This window comes from Saccoglossus kowalevskii, chromosome 17 (assembly GCF_978046115.1).
Source record: "Saccoglossus kowalevskii chromosome 17, keSacKowa6.1, whole genome shotgun sequence".
Taxonomy (NCBI): domain Eukaryota; kingdom Metazoa; phylum Hemichordata; class Enteropneusta; family Harrimaniidae; genus Saccoglossus; species Saccoglossus kowalevskii.
Window position 1 is genome coordinate 5,160,241 of NC_140657.1, and position 18,914 is coordinate 5,179,154.

At 37.8% G+C, this 18,914-nt stretch overlaps 2 protein-coding genes across 2 annotated transcripts; both read right to left on the reverse strand.

The window, feature by feature from the left end:
• Positions 1 to 9,433: 9,433 nt before the first annotated feature.
• LOC144346463 (uncharacterized) lies at positions 9,434 to 12,246 on the reverse strand. The gene is made up of 6 exons (XM_078007226.2): positions 12,157 to 12,246; positions 11,477 to 11,585; positions 10,786 to 10,889; positions 10,002 to 10,085; positions 9,673 to 9,811; positions 9,434 to 9,537 (listed from the first exon to the last, which is right to left on the reverse strand). Exons 2-6 carry the CDS (start codon positions 11,541 to 11,543, stop codon positions 9,530 to 9,532), a joined length of 402 nt encoding a protein of 133 aa, XP_077863352.2. The 5' UTR covers positions 11,544 to 11,585; positions 12,157 to 12,246; the 3' UTR covers positions 9,434 to 9,529.
• A 2,417-nt stretch (positions 12,247 to 14,663) lies between these two features.
• Positions 14,664 to 18,914, reverse strand: LOC144346462 (uncharacterized). Its single transcript, XM_078007225.1, has 6 exons — positions 18,836 to 18,914; positions 18,633 to 18,697; positions 18,420 to 18,505; positions 18,034 to 18,111; positions 15,369 to 15,504; positions 14,664 to 14,757 (listed from the first exon to the last, which is right to left on the reverse strand). The coding sequence occupies exons 2-6, from the start codon at positions 18,688 to 18,690 to the stop codon at positions 14,750 to 14,752; spliced, it is 366 nt and encodes a 121-aa protein (XP_077863351.1). The 5' UTR covers positions 18,691 to 18,697; positions 18,836 to 18,914; the 3' UTR covers positions 14,664 to 14,749.

Below are 18,914 nucleotides of genomic sequence, written 5' to 3' on the forward strand. Positions count from 1 at the left end.
TACCAATCCCTAAGAAGAAATAAAACACACTACAATGTATAAAAACTACGTGGACAACACTACGGGTAAATAACTGACTATAAGGAAACGTGCTGTTATAAGGTCTTTAATTAAAAGTAAGTAGGATCATAAGATCAACGTGGCAGCATGTAAATGCGTGTACCACCATACGTAGCGTACTTGATGCTCGGTGCCAGACTCACTGTGAAGTTCGTAACTGGATGTTCAGCAAAGCGGGAGTGAAAACCGATTATATACAGATATTGAGTGCTTCTCCATCTCGATTGCACAGTGCACCGCCAACAGCCCAAATGTTATCAAACGCATGTAACCGATTAGTTAAACGGCAGTACTCAAACTCTAAGTTAAGCCTGGAAAGCGTACGATGTTTAAAAATCTCCAGTGGATCAGTAGTTCCATGTCTTGACGCTTATTCCTGCGACTGAGATGAATTGACATCTTTGCCGTGGTAACAATGTAAATGAACAGTTGATAAGCTTGTTTATAAATGAAGGCACGTGACTTGGAAGGTAGTAACATAACAAACCACCATAGATGAATGGCTGAATCAGGGAATGTGAGGCGACCAGCAATATTCCTGATGTGAATCAGCAAAGCATTGATATTGGGACATTCATAAAAAAATGTGATACAATGAATCGTCATCGCCGCAAACGCCGCAAACAAGGCATTTATCGTGTTGTGTGAGTCCTGTACTATAGAGATACGTGCCAGTAGTATAAGCTCCATGGAGAATTCTCCATTAAAGATCGCCTTCTAGTTTGCATAATGGTGGGGAGTAACATCCTGTGAAATTTGGCTTTAACTCGTTTCGAACACTCAAAATGTCGCTCCATACAGTATAAATTATATCAGTATGATGCTGAGCATGGAGTAACGAAATCATATATTTGTAGAAATCCCCATTTTTCATCTTACACAGAGACATATATAAATCATCAGAGTTATATAGATCAATGTTGTGTTTAGTTGTTGGAGGCAGGTCACTAGATTCATTTTTAAAGTATGTTTGAATGCAGTCTTTCCACGACGCAGGGATGGACTCGCGCACAATTTTTAGATCGAGATTAAAGATTCTCTCCGACTGCATTCCGACTTTTCTGAACAAAACTGGCGACGGAAGGCACTCTTTGCCTGGTATGTCGATCAAATCACCTACTTTGGTGATACCAGCATCAACAAAGTGTTTGAGCACATACGGTCATCGTAGTCCAGTTAACATGAATCCGACGGCAAGTCCGACTAAGAGTAATACGGTTACCATCGTGGATGGCCAATTACGCGCATTGGAAATTATTAAGACAATTCACGTAGCAACTGATGACGTTAACTGTTATTTCATGTATGATCGTAAATGGACTGTAGCAAGTAACATTACATGAAAATGAAAATGTTGTTTTATTATTGGAACAAGGTATTAATATTGATGGTGGCTAGGAATTTTTTGGACTCAACCGATCATTTGTGACCGTTTCTTTTTTCAATGTGCCATCTGTTGTTGACAATGCAGTGCTTGAAGACAAGCTTCTACAATTTGGTTGTATTCTTCGTAGCGCCATTATCAGAAAACATTACAAAGAATTTCCGGGTAACCAAAACAGAACACGTTTTGTAAGAATTGAATTACCTAATGGTGTCAATTATCTTCCATATGCAGTTAAACTTGAGGAAAATAGTTCATACATTAGGTTGTTACATGACCAAACAAAAGTGTGCAACAATTGCCTGAGTGACTCACACATTATTCACCAGTGTCCCTCATATAGATGCAAAATATGGGTGGCCACACTGAACGTAGCTGTGAAATGCACCGATGCTATTTATGTGGACAACGTGAACATATTTCGCGTGATTGTCCACAGCAGAATTTCGAAACCGACAGTGGGGATGGGTCGAATAAGGCAGAAGAACGCTTAAGTGAAAGACAAACTGAAATACCAGCAACGAACATTTCCCTAAAACAAAAAAAACACCAACAAGACCAGGCGCGCAATTCCGAAAACGACAACAACTACTCAGTGATACCCGACCAGGAAACCGACACAGCACCGCACCGTTCTAGCACTGATGTAGAAGTCGACAAGCAAATGGATATTTAACTAGAATCAAATAAACGCAACCACGAAACATCGACGGATAACGGCACAAGTGACGAAAAATGTAAAGATGTGACTCATCGACGGAAACGAATTGTACCAACACCCAATACTTCACACTCGCACAGCAGCTTTGCGCCAAAAAGAAGCAAAGAACTAAATTAATGGACAATAATACACATGGTAATTCTGTAACTCATGTCTCAAAATGTTAGTATTAAAGTATTCTGTCTTTTCTCTGAGTGTCATGGTTAATCTTGCCTCAATTAATGTTTATGGTTACGTATCCACGACAAGTTGAACAATACTATCCACTTTTCAAACTTGCATAAAGTCGATATCCTGTGCCTACAAGAAACCTTCTGGACAAATTCTTCTGTCCAGACTATTGTTTATATGTGGGATGGTGATGTAATCACTGCCAAACAAAACCGTGGTATGAGGGGTGTCGCTTTTTTATTTCTGAAAAGATAGGTATTAATATTGTTAAAACTAATACAAGCAATCAGTTCCCTGGCCGACTAATTCAGGCTGTATTGGGGATTGACGACAAACTGGTTAATATTATTAATTACGGCCCAAGAGACAGCAATGAGCGTTGTAATATTTTTAGACATATTCCTACATTTATTGAAGGCAACATGATTAACATTATTATAGGCGATTTTTGTCCTCGACCAAACTTTGGAAAGGTCACACAGAGTAACTTCTCATGTAGACAATTCAAGTCTGGAGCTTAACCAATTAATTCACAATAATGATCTCATTGATATTTAGCGTACGCACCACAAGCGAAATAAAGAATTTACATGGCGCCGAGTGGTCCAAAATAAATTTCAAAGCCGTATCGATAACTGCTTTATGCTCCTTTCTGTACCAATAGTTCTATTGAAACTTATCCCTACACCGACCATGAGTGTATTCTTTATAAATATGACTATTCGCGAGTGGCTCGGGGTTCAGGTATATGGCACTACAACAATAGCCTTCTCGACGATACATGCTATGTTAAACGTATTCGTAAGCTTATTAACAAATCTCGCAAAAAGCCATAATATAAAGGAACGTAATACAATGGTGGGAAAATTGATATTAAGCAATTGTCAATTAGTTTTTCAAAAAATAAAGCGCGTCAAAAACGCAAACGTAAGCAATCTCTGGGGAAAAATAAATAAATACGAATATGCTAAAGCAGTCAAATACCCTGATTACTGTCTGACAAATATGTACCAATTGAAAGAAGAACTTGATCAAATTATCATATGGGTGCTGCCATACGCAGTGAAGCTCAATTTGTTGAATATGAGGAAAAGACACTCTAACAAATTAAACAGGAGAACACAGTAATTAAATGTCTCATTAACGATCAGGGAGTAACCCTTAATACATCCCAATCAATTCAGAGCGAAATTTTTGACTTTTATTCGCAATTGTATACTAGAGACATCACTCTTTCTACGTTGAATAATCTACGTGACTGCATTAATGCTCAACTTTCTGACGGAGATAGTGATGTTCTCGAAGTTAAACCAAATTTGTCTGAAATTAGAAACGCTCTTTTTGATATGGACAATGATAAAACACCACATTGGTATAAATGTTTCTGGGAAAGTCAGGAAAACTTCCCGACAGTTTCAGTAACGTAATTAGTACCCTGGTTCCTAAAAAGAGTTGTGATAAACGTTTTATTTCAAATTGGCGCCCCATAGTATCAGTACTAAATACTGATTACTAAATCATTTCAAAAGTGTTAGCATTCCGGCTACGCAGGGTGATAGATTCAATAATATCTGAAGATCAACCATGCTGTGTGCCGGAAAGAGACATTGTAGCCAAGGTATTTTGTATAAGAGATATAATATCATATACCAATGAAATGAACAAATCTGGTATAATTATCAAGTTTGACCAATTGAAAGCTTTTGATCGGGTCGACCATACCAACTTACAAAATATTCTAAATTTATCCGTTGGATCTCTATTCTATACAATGATATCAGAAGTAGTGTGAAGTGTAATGGCTTTTTCACATACCCATTTTCTATTTCACCTGGCGTCAAACAAGGGCGATGCTTTACGTAATTTCGATTGAACCACTCAATACTGCTATTAAGCGAAATCCAGCAATAAATGTCATTCCATTTCCGGAAACAGATCTCGTCTCACCACCCTTACCCTGCCTGATGACGCGTCGATTATTGCCTCTTTGGAAACATTTAAAAACTATGGCAGTATATCGGGGGCCAAAATTAACGACAATAAAACGGAAGCTTTGTGGTGTGGGTCCGATAGGGGGCGCCACTGTCTTCCAATTATGTCAGACCCAATGCCATAACAGTATTGGGTGTGAATGTCGGACATTGTAGAGATAACTTAGTCCAAGCTAATTGGGAGAACAAAATTAGAAAATGCAAGAGAATACTCATTCAATGGAGGTGTCGCAAGCGCTCATTTAAAGAAAGAACAATTATTGTAAACACGCATCCTCTTCACTATACTATTTACTCTGTAACAACCATATCTGACGCTATACTTAATAGTTTTAAATCTGCGTTACTAGTTTTATATAGGATAATGGCAAACACCTAGTCAATCATGCTATTCTTACAAACAGTATATCGAATGGAGGGCTGAATATATGTGATTTGCGGGCAAGGTGTGCGGCATTTCGTCTTAAGTGGATAAAAAATGGATAGAGATTACTTTCATAAATTTAAATTACTTGTGACCTTCAATCTGAACAAGTATTGTGATTTAAAACTTGCTGCTGACTTATTCAAAATTGACAAATGAAAACTATCAAATCTATCTTCGTTTTATGACGAAATGCTACGAGCTTGGACGATATTCAAGATGAATTCGTCACAACCCCCAAACACTTGTGTGATATTTACCAGCAGCGAAATTTTGTATAACCCCCTTATCACCTGTAATAAAAAGAAATCTATTATCGTAATTTTGTAAGTGTCGGTATCACAAGAGACTGATATATTCTCTATGAAGTGGTACTTGTTTTTTTTACCCGCTGGGACTATTTGCGAACTGGTCCACAATGGTTGTGAAAGTTTAGATACGTCTACTATTACGAAAATTGAAAATTAGTACAAAACTATTAAAAAAGTTTACCCCCATCTTGGTTCAAAATGTATTTATCCGAAATTCCTTCCGAAACATCTGACATATTAATAAATTATAAGTAAAATCTCCATCCAATCACGAAATTAACTACTAAACAACTTACCTATCTCATCTATGTATCCAACAGCTGTGAACCGAATTGCAGCCGACATTACACAAATATAAATTTTCCGAGTGTCTGGTCCAATATATACGGAGGTATAAAGCCCAACTCCTTTGATGATAACGACTTTAAAATTACCCATAATGCAATATGCACTAACAATTTACTGCACCGAATTGGAATCTTAGACAATTATTGCAATTTCTGTACAACAGAGAGGGAAACAATTGTTCATTTGTTTGTTTCATGCAAAACAATTTTACCATTATGGCAATATGTTGGTCGGATAATGACAAGAATCTTTCCAGATGAAAATTTTGATCAGCTAAGTGACACTTTTCGGTTATTCGGGTTCTATAAATCGAATGACAAATATAAATTAGCTCTAGTCAACTATTTATTGTCACTCGCACGTTTTGTAATTACAACACGACGAAAAGTATAGGTGAGATCAAAACATATAATCCCGATTCTTGAACTATTTCGAACAAAATTAAATCACAAAATATTAGCTAATTTAAAAATGTACAAACTTAATGAAGAAACGGAGCTTTTTGAATGGCGGTATGACGTATTAGTGACAGCTGTCACGCCACACAGTTTTCAACTATTTTTGAAACTAATAATTATGAGCATTACAAAATTAATTAAGGTAGAGATGCAGGTTCGTGGGTACTTGGGAGTGAAATGTTTTGTTTGTTTTTTTTTGCTTTTTATTATCCAAACAGTCTTGGCTATAGACTGTTAAAATTTTGTAGAATTGTGAATAGTGGAACATACACAAAAAGCGATTTTAAAATATAGATAACAGGTGCAAACATTGTCTTTTTTGAATGCTTAGCAAGATTTAGCAAGGTTGTACATAAATAATAAAAAAGAAACACGGTGAAAAAAAGAAATTACTGGATCTTCATATTATGCACTATATTTAACTTTTAACAAAACGATAATACATTTAAATTTGGAACTGTTACAGCCATTTTAATTATGAGCATTAGCAAACTTCTTACTGAGTGAATTGTTATGTAAATTAGCAATTATCTTAGCTTCTTTTTAGTGCACATCCAATAACTAAAAAAAATAGCTCCTAGACGCTTTGACCGTTTGTTTTGAAATTTTCACAAATGCCGTCGGGGCATTGTTTTGGGTTGAACAGTGTTACAGCAATCGTACAGACAACTAGCCTGGGTGTTAATTTATGCATAAACTTGAAGTAGTGAAAATTGAGCTGCTGCCCTACAAAATTGACAACTGGTAGACAGTTTTCAAGACGGCACTTTCTTCATAGTAAACATATGTACCCATAAACCAATTTTGACAGTAAACAGAGGCATGGTTTAGATGCTATTTTTTTTAAATCACCTTTGACCAAAAAAGCACATTTTTGTGCATATTTCAAACTACAGTGTCCATAAAAAAAATACTAACAACATTTTAAAATTCATACAATAAGCTTTCCGAAAATATATAGTTTTGTGGACAATGGAGGTCATCTTGGTTTCCTAATTAACTAATTAAAATACCTGTGTATCTCTACCTTAAGTAATATGAATTGAAATCTATGTAAATGTTATAGTTTTGATATTAATATTGCGCACATGTATTTTTAACAAGACAAACCAGTGGGTCTGTCTTTTAATAGTAGTTAGTACTTGCACCGGAGACCGCCTGGGAATATCACGTGCAGTAAGTAGGCATATCGACATTGTTATTCCACCGTGCGTACCAACTATTTTCGGGGGTGTTTTACACCAGTTCTTGTCCGATCACTGAAGTCAAACTGCATCGGGCGTGGTTAGTACTTGCATGGGAGACCGGCTGGGAATACCACGTGCAGTAGGCATATCGACATTTTTATTCCACCGTGCGTACCAACTATTTTCGGGGATGTTTTACACCAGTTCTTGTCCGATCACTGAAGTCAAGTGGTTAGTACTTGCATGGGAGCCTGTAGTAATACCATGTAGTAGGCACATTGACATTTGTATTCTACCGTACTGTCATGATTTATATTTCCATGTATTTGGATGTGAGCCCGCTTTACGCAATTTTAGCGACGTTCGCTGGTGCCCCCTGGATAACCCACACCTGCTCATAACTTCTCACGATCAGATTCATAGGGGATTAGTGAGTTGGACAACTGGCGGATATAATTGTCGACTATGATATGTTGTTCTACAACTTGTGGCGCCGAACTAACGGGTTTATGTAGAAGTTATTTCCCGACATAGGGGCAATTAATCAGATATATTATGGCGTGTTAAATACGTCGTGTGATTTGCTGTATGTGTGGAGGCCACGCCTCGAACTCTTTAACTTCCATGTAAGATGCGATGATTTTGAAAAGGAGGTAAAGGAATATCAGGCAGTTCCGACGTGATGAGATGAGTGGTTGAAACGATACGATTCTCTGTGTGTTTTGTTCAGTGAAAAGGTGTCGAACTCTCCGAACCCTGGTACCTCAGAATTGGTTTAACAACACGATAATTAGGCCATCATAGTACATACTATTTCCCGGAATATTTGCCTCACCAAAGCATAAAATGGCATCCAATACCGACGAATATTAAGCCTACTGCAATAAAATTGCAGATTACACCAGTTCTCGTCCGATCACTGAAGCTAAGCTTCATCGGGAATGGGAGACCAACTGGGAAAACCATGTGTAGTAGGCACATCAATTTTATTCTTTTCTGCATACTAACTATTTCTCGAGATGTTTTGCCAAGTTGAAGCACAAAGTTGTGAAAAGTGATTACAAATTGGCAAATTTATAGGACATGTAACACAAGTGCAAACGAATGCAATTTTGAAACACTTCCAAACATTAAATGGCCGCCAATTCCGAATAAATTCAAATGACAGTAATAGCCGAGTGGTCAGGTTATCGACCTATCACAAAAGTTAAGATCCATCGGGCGTGGGTAGTAATTGCATTGCAGACTACCTGAGCACACCATCTGGTGAAATACTTTGTTTTGCTTTCGTCACAAACATGAAAAAGACATAAAGCATTTTTATTGTATTTTATATCATTGTGATGTCACACATTTACAGTTGAACGTCGTGCTGATTATTTTGATATTTTAAGTTTATAGAATGTTAAAAAATAAATATTTGCGGTCGGCATATAATGCATGTAAGCAGTTAAAACGGCGTACACAGTTGTGCAAAGTGGTGCAAAGTTGGTAGATTTGCGTGTGTATTTGCACTAAGTTGTTTTCATATCTAACCGTGAAGTTATAAAGTAGGAAAAGTGAATAAAATGCAAGTGAAAATCCCGTAACAGCCTAGAAAGATATGTAAAGCATTCGAAAAGTTGGTGAGTTTGCTATTATATTTGACGTGAGTCCTTGTTATATCGACCCCGCAGATAAAAAATATACAAACAATTAGCGAATGTGTTGGAGAAGCTTCTTATATTAGTAGATTATAACACTATTAAAGCGTAAAATGATAAACAAACTCTTTACAAAGTTGTGAAAAGTGATTCCAAAGTTTGCAAATTTACATTGAAATGTGATCTATGTTGTCATATTATCAAGAACCATCGTTAAAAATTCTAAATAGTGAATAAATATGTCGTATTATAAATAGCCGTTTATTATCGTACTGACTGCTGAAGCACTATAGGTCATAGGTCAACTTACGAAAGACACAAGTGCAAACGAATGCAATTTTGAAACATTTCCAAAAATAAAAATTAAAGTCCCGTATACTAGTAGACTGACATTTTTCGCACTCGCGATGTGCGCGGTTTTCCACGCATTAATGACATTGCACAGAAATAACGTCATATTGAACTATTGATTACATTTATTTTGCATTGGCCGGGAATCGAACCCAGGCCTCCCGCGTGGCAGGCGAGAATTCTACCACTGAACCACCAAAGCGATATGCCAACGAGGACCTTCCAGGAAATATTCCTTCATTCACTTATTCAATCATTCATTCGTTCGTTAACTCGCTCGCTCGCTCGCTCGCTCGCTCATTCATTCATTCATTCATTGTCTTCAGGCGCACTCCAGAAGTGCCGAGTGCTAAATTCCATATAAATAAATTTCAACAACATTCCTTATTAGTTTGACAATGCTTTATTTCACTTTTCTTGATGAATATTTTAGTTGCTTGCTTTAATTTCGTGTATATGAGAGGTCGATATGTTGGTATGTCAATCAACTGTAAAAAATAAAACATGTGAAATGTTACCATAGTTACAATACGTACCAATATTAGCTGATATAGTTATTTTGAATTAATAATGAAAATGTAGGATTGTATTCGTTAATTGTGAAGGAAGTACACGTGACTTACCCATTATAGCATTCTGACCAATGAACTGATTGCAATAGTCTGCATCGTCACAACAGAAAGTACACTTGTACAAATAGCTAACTTTGATTGGATTATCGTAACACTCATCCGGGTTTCTTTTTTGTTTTTTCAAACATTTCTGAAAATACACAGACGTTTAGACTGTATCTGTATTAGTTAGTGTATGAAAGCAAGGTTGTATACAAAATAAGACTAGTGTTTACATTTATTTAGAAATAAATCATGAAATTACGCCGTGTTCAATATGGAGGCATACGCAAAGTAACAATGCACGTAAAATACATAGAGATTAGATTAAAACAACACACCTCTTTATCGATACAATTTCTAAAGAAAGCAAGTTTAGTATCATTATTCACCGACCGCTTTACTTGGGCAATACACACGTCGTTCTGTGAAAACATAATATAATATTATTTCACAGTGAGCTACCTTGTCATTATTCACTTTTTCTATGTACCATGACGGACGTAGGCGTGTTATTATCGTTCGACAATCAACGGCCGTTATTCACAAATGACTGCCGATATCTCATTGAGAGCGATAAAGTCACGTGACTCAATGTTATGCCCTCCCTAATCAATAATTCATACTCTACACCCCCTTGGGGTATTTGGCTGTCAGAGCCCATTTTAGACCAAACATTGGACCAAACAGTTGTCCGGCAGACCTCAATTTAAATCCAACATTTGTCAGACAGATCCTATTTTTACCTAACATTTGTCCAGAAGACCCCATTTCAGACCAAAGTACGGTTCTGGCATATTAAAAGTAGACCTAAATTAATCCCTTTTAGACCCATTTTGTGGATCCTATTTAAGCCTAGTAGGCTGAAAAAAAACACACCCCAAAAGCCGGCACATCCACCTAAGGTAAATTGTAGGTAGGGGGTAACCTCCCTCGGGCTTTACACCCATCGCGCTCCAAATTTCAATAACCATGGCACCCATTATCATGGGAACAGTACATTCGATGGCTGTAGATAATGGAGTTTCGCTCTCAACGAGACCTCGGAAGCCATTTGCGCACAAGATCCATTAATAACTGTCAGCTATCAATTCAGAATTGTTTTATAAATTGTGTTCCACAAACCTTACTCGTACACAGAGGTGCACCACATAGACTACCAGACCATGCTTCTCGACAGTTACCTTCTATATACCACTTGTTATTATTACATTGCAAACACTTCAGACCTGTGAAATAACATAGATTACATCGTTCGTAAAATTATTTAAACAGTGAACCAGTTAATTATAAGATTTAGAAACCAACAATCCTTTTTGTTACTTGTACATGATTTAACACGATTGGATTGGATCGGATATTACACTCTTTTCATTCATTTACTAGACAGCGTTTTATGTTCCTGTACGGGATCCGGGTATTGTAAATAAAATTATAATTAATAAAAGAGGTGACATAGTCCGGTACTAACTTATAAATGAATTTCTATATCAGGGCAAGACGACTGAGTTTAAATTTAAGTGATAGTGATAACCAATCAGAGTGCAGTTTGGTATACAAATCAATAGTGCGAGTTGATGAGTCGGCGTCACAAATTTCATCGCGCCTCTGAAGAAGTTCTAATGTTACAACAGAGCTCTGAGAGTGATTGCCCCCAGATGGTTGAGAATAAAACATCAGTAAAAACAGTTTTCTCGAATAGACAGACAAAAAATGAGTATATAGTTTACTACTCACTATCCTGACAATAGATGAAGTCAAATCCACGTTATTGTTCAAACTAGGAATGAATTCAATATTACCGAATAATACTCACCCAATCCAAATATAATCATAGTAGAAAGCCATACTATCGTTAAGTAGTATCTGCACATGATGGCCATTTGTGGTGTGTTCCGCTTCAATACCGTGGATAATGACTAGAACTAAAACATATAGTTTTGCATAGTGATCGTCACACAAGTGTACACCTAAACTAGAAATAAACGAAGATGCGACTATACTTATGTATTCACCTGTTACTTGTGGACTAATTAATTATACCTGCATTGATATCTTCAAAATCATCTGTTCTCTTATAACATGTACTTCATCATGAATTGACAATTCGTGAAAGTGTTGTTATTAGGCGCATAAATAGTTTACATGTGTTTTACATGTGGCAAGATTACAAATATCCGTCATCCCTGTATGCTTAGGAGTGTTTTGCACACAGTATGGTAGTGATATATTTAGGCAAAAAAGACACCATCTTGAAAGAAAACAGTGTCTGTCTTTACATAACAGACAACGTACGTGTTCCTCTCAAGGCAATGTGTCGTTGCAATTTGCTAATAGCAGCAGTAATCAAAACTACCGTAAATTAAGTTTGTCGTCGGAATAATTGCCTTATATGTTTTACGGCAGTGGCAGCGATTTAACGTTTAGTGTGCCAACTTCCCCAAATATGATAATGTTAACTGTTTTCGATAATGTAGTAATGCAAGGATTACGTACCTGAACTTTGAAGCAGCTTGGTGAGAACTGCGTTTAGGTGATCCGCAGTGTATTTTGATATGACACCAAATATATGCAAATTATACAAAACCATATGTTCCAATGCATGTATATTTGAACACACTTTCAAACAAACGTATTTGAAATATACTGTAGAATTATGTAAACCAGACTAAAGTTGTTACGCCTTTTATATTTGCGTAGTGCACACATATCAATGTAAATAACCATACTAAAGACGCAATATGGTTCGTTTTCACTAAAGCTCAAACAACGTCTCGTGTCCATATGACAATATGTAACAATGATGTAGTCTAAAATACGCTGAACCATTTTCAAAATTTAAGTCGAAATATACTTCGCGTATGTTCAAAATGTACATATAGAGGACTTAGTACTTTAGGATTATTCAGAATCTTATTTTGTAAAATACAGTTATATTTAATATTTTCACTACAGACACAGTGGTTAATTTCAATGAACAAAGTATATATGTGTTCAAACTAATTTCCCGGCTGTGATCATTTCAACAATCGTCATTTTTTAGATTATGATCAACATAATCAACGGTCTTTTAAAGTATACACTTCAAGTCAATATTATGATCAGAATAAACAACGCTATATTAAAATAAACACTTCCAGTAGTAATACATTCAAATCTCTACGATTGGGAATCGTATACATATACAAGAAACAGTATATCCCGAATGCTACATCACATTTTCGTAATCGTAGGTCGTTCAGCGGAATAGCTACCCATGTTCTACCATGGTCAGTATGGTATTTCATTGCCAAACACAATGTACCGTAGAACGAGTTTCAAATTATCGTTCTGCGTTCTCGACTACGTTCTAATGGCTTCTGCGTTATCCCCACCTTCATCAAACTACCTAAAGAGTAACCTGTATTAATTCAGAAAATATAAGTGAGTGTGATGCAATCAACCTGCAAAAACAATTGGTGCTTGCTTTATTCCACTTTTGTGTCATGGATTTTTGTGTTTTAATTTGTGAAATATTCATGATACATTTACCAAAAAACTTAATCAATACTCTCACTCAATGTAAATCTCAAGAATCATTGGATGTAGGAGCCATTTATGTAGTGCCTATGTATTTCCTTCGATCATTGGCCGATGGCTTACCTTTGAATTTGTGATTTGCGCGAATGCGGTCATAAATATTGCGTTTATAAAAAATATAAATTTGAATATAAACTTTCATATAATTTGCTTAAATGCAGGTAAATTTGAAGAGAAGATGTATTTTAGCTCAAAATTTGAACACAAAGTGATATTCTATATCATTACTTCATCAATCATTATAACATGGTTATAAACATTTTTGCACAACTTGTAGGTTTCAGTTTGTACTAAATTAATAATTTATCATTCTCTCACAAACTGAAAAACAGGTTGGCATGAGTTTAATCGTGTATATATACGTGCATACTCGTAATGAATGGAGCATAAAAACCGTAAAAAGGAATGACAAACTGGAAGAAAATGAAACTATATATGCCCTTTTGGTAATATCGAGCCATCAACAGCTGCAAAATTTGATTAGTTCAAAAATATTGTGCGCCATATATGTGTGCAGACAATATATACTGCAAGTTGTTTGTTTCTGTCCTTCTGGTCACTGCAAGTCTTGTTCATTAAACGCTATGTTAATTCATGCATAAGTTGATTTATATAGAATTTTAATTTCAAATGATCAAATAATAATTATTCTCGTATTAGGGTGCTTATAATAATAACGTGACAATCTACGACAATTTCTATATTTTAGAACATTTTATAATCAAATTAGAGTAATACCAATGTGACAGTAAACACAGAGTGAATCATAGTTTTGTATAGCAGTCATTAAATAAAATAGGAACTCAATCGAAAAGCTAATTTTGTGACAATTTGACGCAAGTTTGGAGGGATATTCTCATCAGCCGTGATTACCTCTCGTGAACATGCAAGCCAAAACAACCATTAATGAACTTGAAAAAAAATTGTATGGGACATAAATATCTAATACGATTCATAATGACAGATGAATACAGATAGATAGATTAGTCGCACTGTACAGGCACACAACAAGGTTGGTAGTCAGACAAAACACACTCAATGGAATTTATATCAGCTGACTGCACTCGTAGTGCCACGTCAAAAAAAAAGTGATTTCTTGATGGATAGGAAACTGTGTAAACGGACGATGGTTATTTTTAGATCGCCTGCCCTGTAATACCCACGGACTAGGACTGATAATATGTTTCACCAAATCGTTCATTTGAGATAGAGGAAGAGGAATATCCGGGAGAGGAATATCCATGGTATTTTCCTAAAACTTGTCATGGAATATGTAAATCTACATTATTTATCCAGTGGTCGCCTTTTCCACACTATGCATCGAAACGCTATTCAACCATTGTCAACTGGGACTCCTTTATTATGCTATACATCAAATAGATATTCAACCTTATTTTGTAATAAATAAATTTCACCAATACTCATTCTTATTTTTAAAATGCTTTATTTCACTAAACTAGATATCCCATGTCCTCAGATTATGTGTGCTTGAAATGTAGAAACAGGTATTTCAATCAACTGTAAAATAAAACATATAAGAGGTTATTTTAACGATTTAACACACATGCTACGATAGCACCATCTGGGATAATAAAACGTAATAATAATAAACTATGCATATAACTCTACATAACGGATAGATTTAGTTTCATTTTGTCTCAAATTCACATTTCTTTCTCTAGCCATTACATTACCAAATCACAAAACATCAATATACTATGGCTGCTGTCACAAGTCACTGCCTTCTAAACATATCATGAGTTTATGTCAACACGAGACTCCATGTGGTCACCGCTGAATTCTAACGTCGAGATTACATTCTTGCTTATTAGGTACATTTCATTAAGTTAAAATGAGATAATTGTCAGCTCAAATTACCGCATGCACAAATGGCAGTAAATCTGGAAACAGAATCGACAATCACAGCATATAGTAGTAGTATATAGCATATATCTACTATTGTCGTCAAATAAATCAACCCTTAGCATTTAGGGACAAATAATGGTTAACGTCTGTGTATAAATGGTTTGGCTTTTGCTGACATATTTATGCAGAAAGATTAATGAAGATATCAGATGACAAAATAGAATTATATTTAGTGTACGATAAAGAAAACACAGGTCACATACCCATTATAGCATCACGTCCAAAGAACTGATTACAATAGTCTTCGTCGCAGCAGAAAACACATTTCTTTCCATGGCTGACTTTGATTGGCTCATCGTAACATTCCATGGGGTTTTTATTTTGTTTTTTCAAACATTCCTGAAAATTAGAAATAGATGGAACGTCGTTTTTATGGACACATATTTAGACCATATCTGTGTTAGCTGATGCATAGAAGCAAATGCCCCGACTGATGAAGAATATTGTTTGTTTGGTATCATGTTGAACTGTATCCTGGCAATAGCATTCCGTGGAACTCCTCGTTTCCTTCTTCGTAATTTAGATCGTCAGTAAATCGTGAATTCCTCATAGTGTAAAGTGAAATAAGAATAACAAATGTCTATTGACTGTACGAAAAAACCTTCAGAAACTTTTAGAATCTCAACCTTGATACCTCCAGGTCTACACACCTACTGCCAGAGAGACACCGCCAGAACCACACACGTACTGCCAAGACAGATACCGGCAGGACTACACACGTACTGCCAAGACAGATACCTCCAGGTCTACACACCTACTGCCAGAGAGACACCGCCAGAACCACACACGTACTGCCAAGACAGATACCTCCAGGTCTACACACCTACTGCCAGAGAGACACCGCCAGAACCACACACGTACTGCCAAGAAGATACCGCCAGGACCACACACGTACTGCCAGAGAGACACCGCCAGAACCACACACGTACTGCCAAGACAGATACCGCCAGGACCACACACGTACTGCCAAGACAGATACCGCCAGGACCACACACGTACTGCCAAGACAGATACCGGCAGGACTACACACGTACTGCCAAGACAGATACCGGCAGGACTACACACCTACTTCCACACACCTATTGCCAATACAGATACCGCCAGGACCACACACCTATTGCCAATACAGATACCGCCAGAACCACACACCTATTGCCAATACAGATACCGCCAGGACCACACACATACTGCCAAGATAGATACCGGCAGGACTACACACCTACTTCCACACACCTATTGCCAATACAGATACCGCCAGGACCACACACCTATTGCCAATACAGATACCGCCAGAACCACACACCTATTGCCAATACAGATACCGCCAGAACCACACACATACTGCCAAGATAGATACCGGCAGGACCACACACCTACTGCCAAGATAGATACCGCCAGGACTACACACCTATTGCAAATACAGATACCGCCAGGACCATACACCTACTGCCAATACAGATACCGCAAGGAACACGCACCTACTACCAAGACAGATACATCCAGGACCACACACCTACTGCCAATACAGATACAGCAAGGAACACGCACCTACTGCCAAGATAGATACCGCCAGGACTACACACCTATTGCCAATACAGATACCGGCAGGACCACACACATACTGCCAATACAGATACAGCAAGGAACACGCACCTACTGCCAGAACAGATACCTCCAGGACCACACACCTACTGCCAGGACAGATACCGCCAGGACTACACACCTATTGCCAATACAGATACCGCCAGGACCACACACCTACTGCCAAGACAGATACCACCACGACTACACACCTACTGCCAAGACAGATACCGGCAGGACTACACACCTATTGCCAATACAGATACCGCCAGGACCACACAAGTACTGCCAAGACAGATACCACCACGACTACACACCTACTGCCAAGACAGATACCGGCAGGACTACACACCTATTGCCAATACAGATACCGGCAGGACTACACACATACTGCCACGACAGATACCACCAGGACTACACACCTACTGCCAAGACAGATACCGGCAGAACCACACACCTATTGCCAATACAGATACCGCCAGGACCACACACCTACTGCCAAGACAGATACCGCCAGGACTACACACCTACTGCCAGAGAGACACCGCCAGAACCACACACGTACTGCCAAGACAGATACCTCCAGGTCTACACACCTACTGCCAGAGAGACACCGCCAGAACCACACACGTACTGCCAAGACAGATACCGCCAGGACCACACACGTACTGCCAGAGAGACACCGCCAGAACCACACACGTACTGCCAAGACAGATACATCCAGGACCACACACCTACTGCAAAGATAGATACCGCCAGGACTACACACCTATTGCCAATACAGATACCGGCAGGACCACACACATACTGCCAATACAGATACAGGAAGGAACACGCACCTACTGCCAAGACAGATACCTCCAGGACCACACACCCACTGCCAAGACAGATACAGCAAGGAACATGCACCTACTGCCAAGACAGATACCGGCAGGACCACGCACCTACTGCCAAGACAGATACAGCAAGGAACACGCACCTACTGCCAAGACAGATACCGGCAGGACCACACACCTACTGCCAAGAAAGATACCGGCAGTACTACACACCTACTGCCAAGAAAGATGCCGCCAAGACTACACACCTACTGCCAAGACAGATACCGCCAGGACTACACACATACTGCCACGACAGATACCACCAGGACCACACACCTATTGCCAATACAGATACCGGCTGAACCACACACCTACTGCTAAGACAGATACCGCCAGGACTACACACCTACTGCCACGACAGATACATCTACCTTCGAAATTTAGTTGTCAATGAGATAATCATGCCCACCTCTTTATCGAGACAGTCTTTATAGTACACCAATGTGTGATCGTCATTATGCCGTATTTGAGTAACACACGCATCTTTCTGTGAAATACAACAAATACAGAAGTAAACCAGTGTAATGTTCACATTACGTAAATGGAACTGTTAGAGACATTACAATACACATACACAGAAACGATACGTTGCATGGGGGTACATTGCGTTTACGTCATTGACATATTAAAATACGTACACATATATAGATACCTTACATCACGAAGAATGTTACGATTAACAAGGGTAAGTATCCTGAAAGCTTCGGATTTTCCATTTTATCAGTGTTAATAACTTGCCTATTATCACTATATGCTGAGTAAATACGAATGTAAAAGATTTGAAGTTTACTTTACCCATTCGCACTTATTACAAGACCATGTTGCAGGACAGTCTTCTAACTTGTTATGCCACATACCGGGACATTGATAACATGTGGGTTCTTTGAAATAAAAGAAGAGTGAGTAACCATACACGTTTTCGACCAATATAACTACTCAATTCCAGTGCTATAATGAAAAGCCACGTCGTTATACGCAATGTCATATTTCAAATAACATGATACTTACGATAAGCCGTAACACAGACTGTCATCATCAGCATTACCACAGCACAATACTTCCACATAGTGAATCTGTAATGATATAACTGTCAAACATATCAGAGAGGACAGGCAATTGAAACAAATGCTGTACCGGCAATGTACATATTTCAAAAACTCGTTGCAAAAACACATTTCCCATACGATGAATGTAGTATTGAATACTGTTACCTTTTTACCAGCTGTTTAATTAATCGCTGTGTTCGTCAGAAAGTAGTCAGGCGTTTGAACAAAATGGTATGACGTTTTG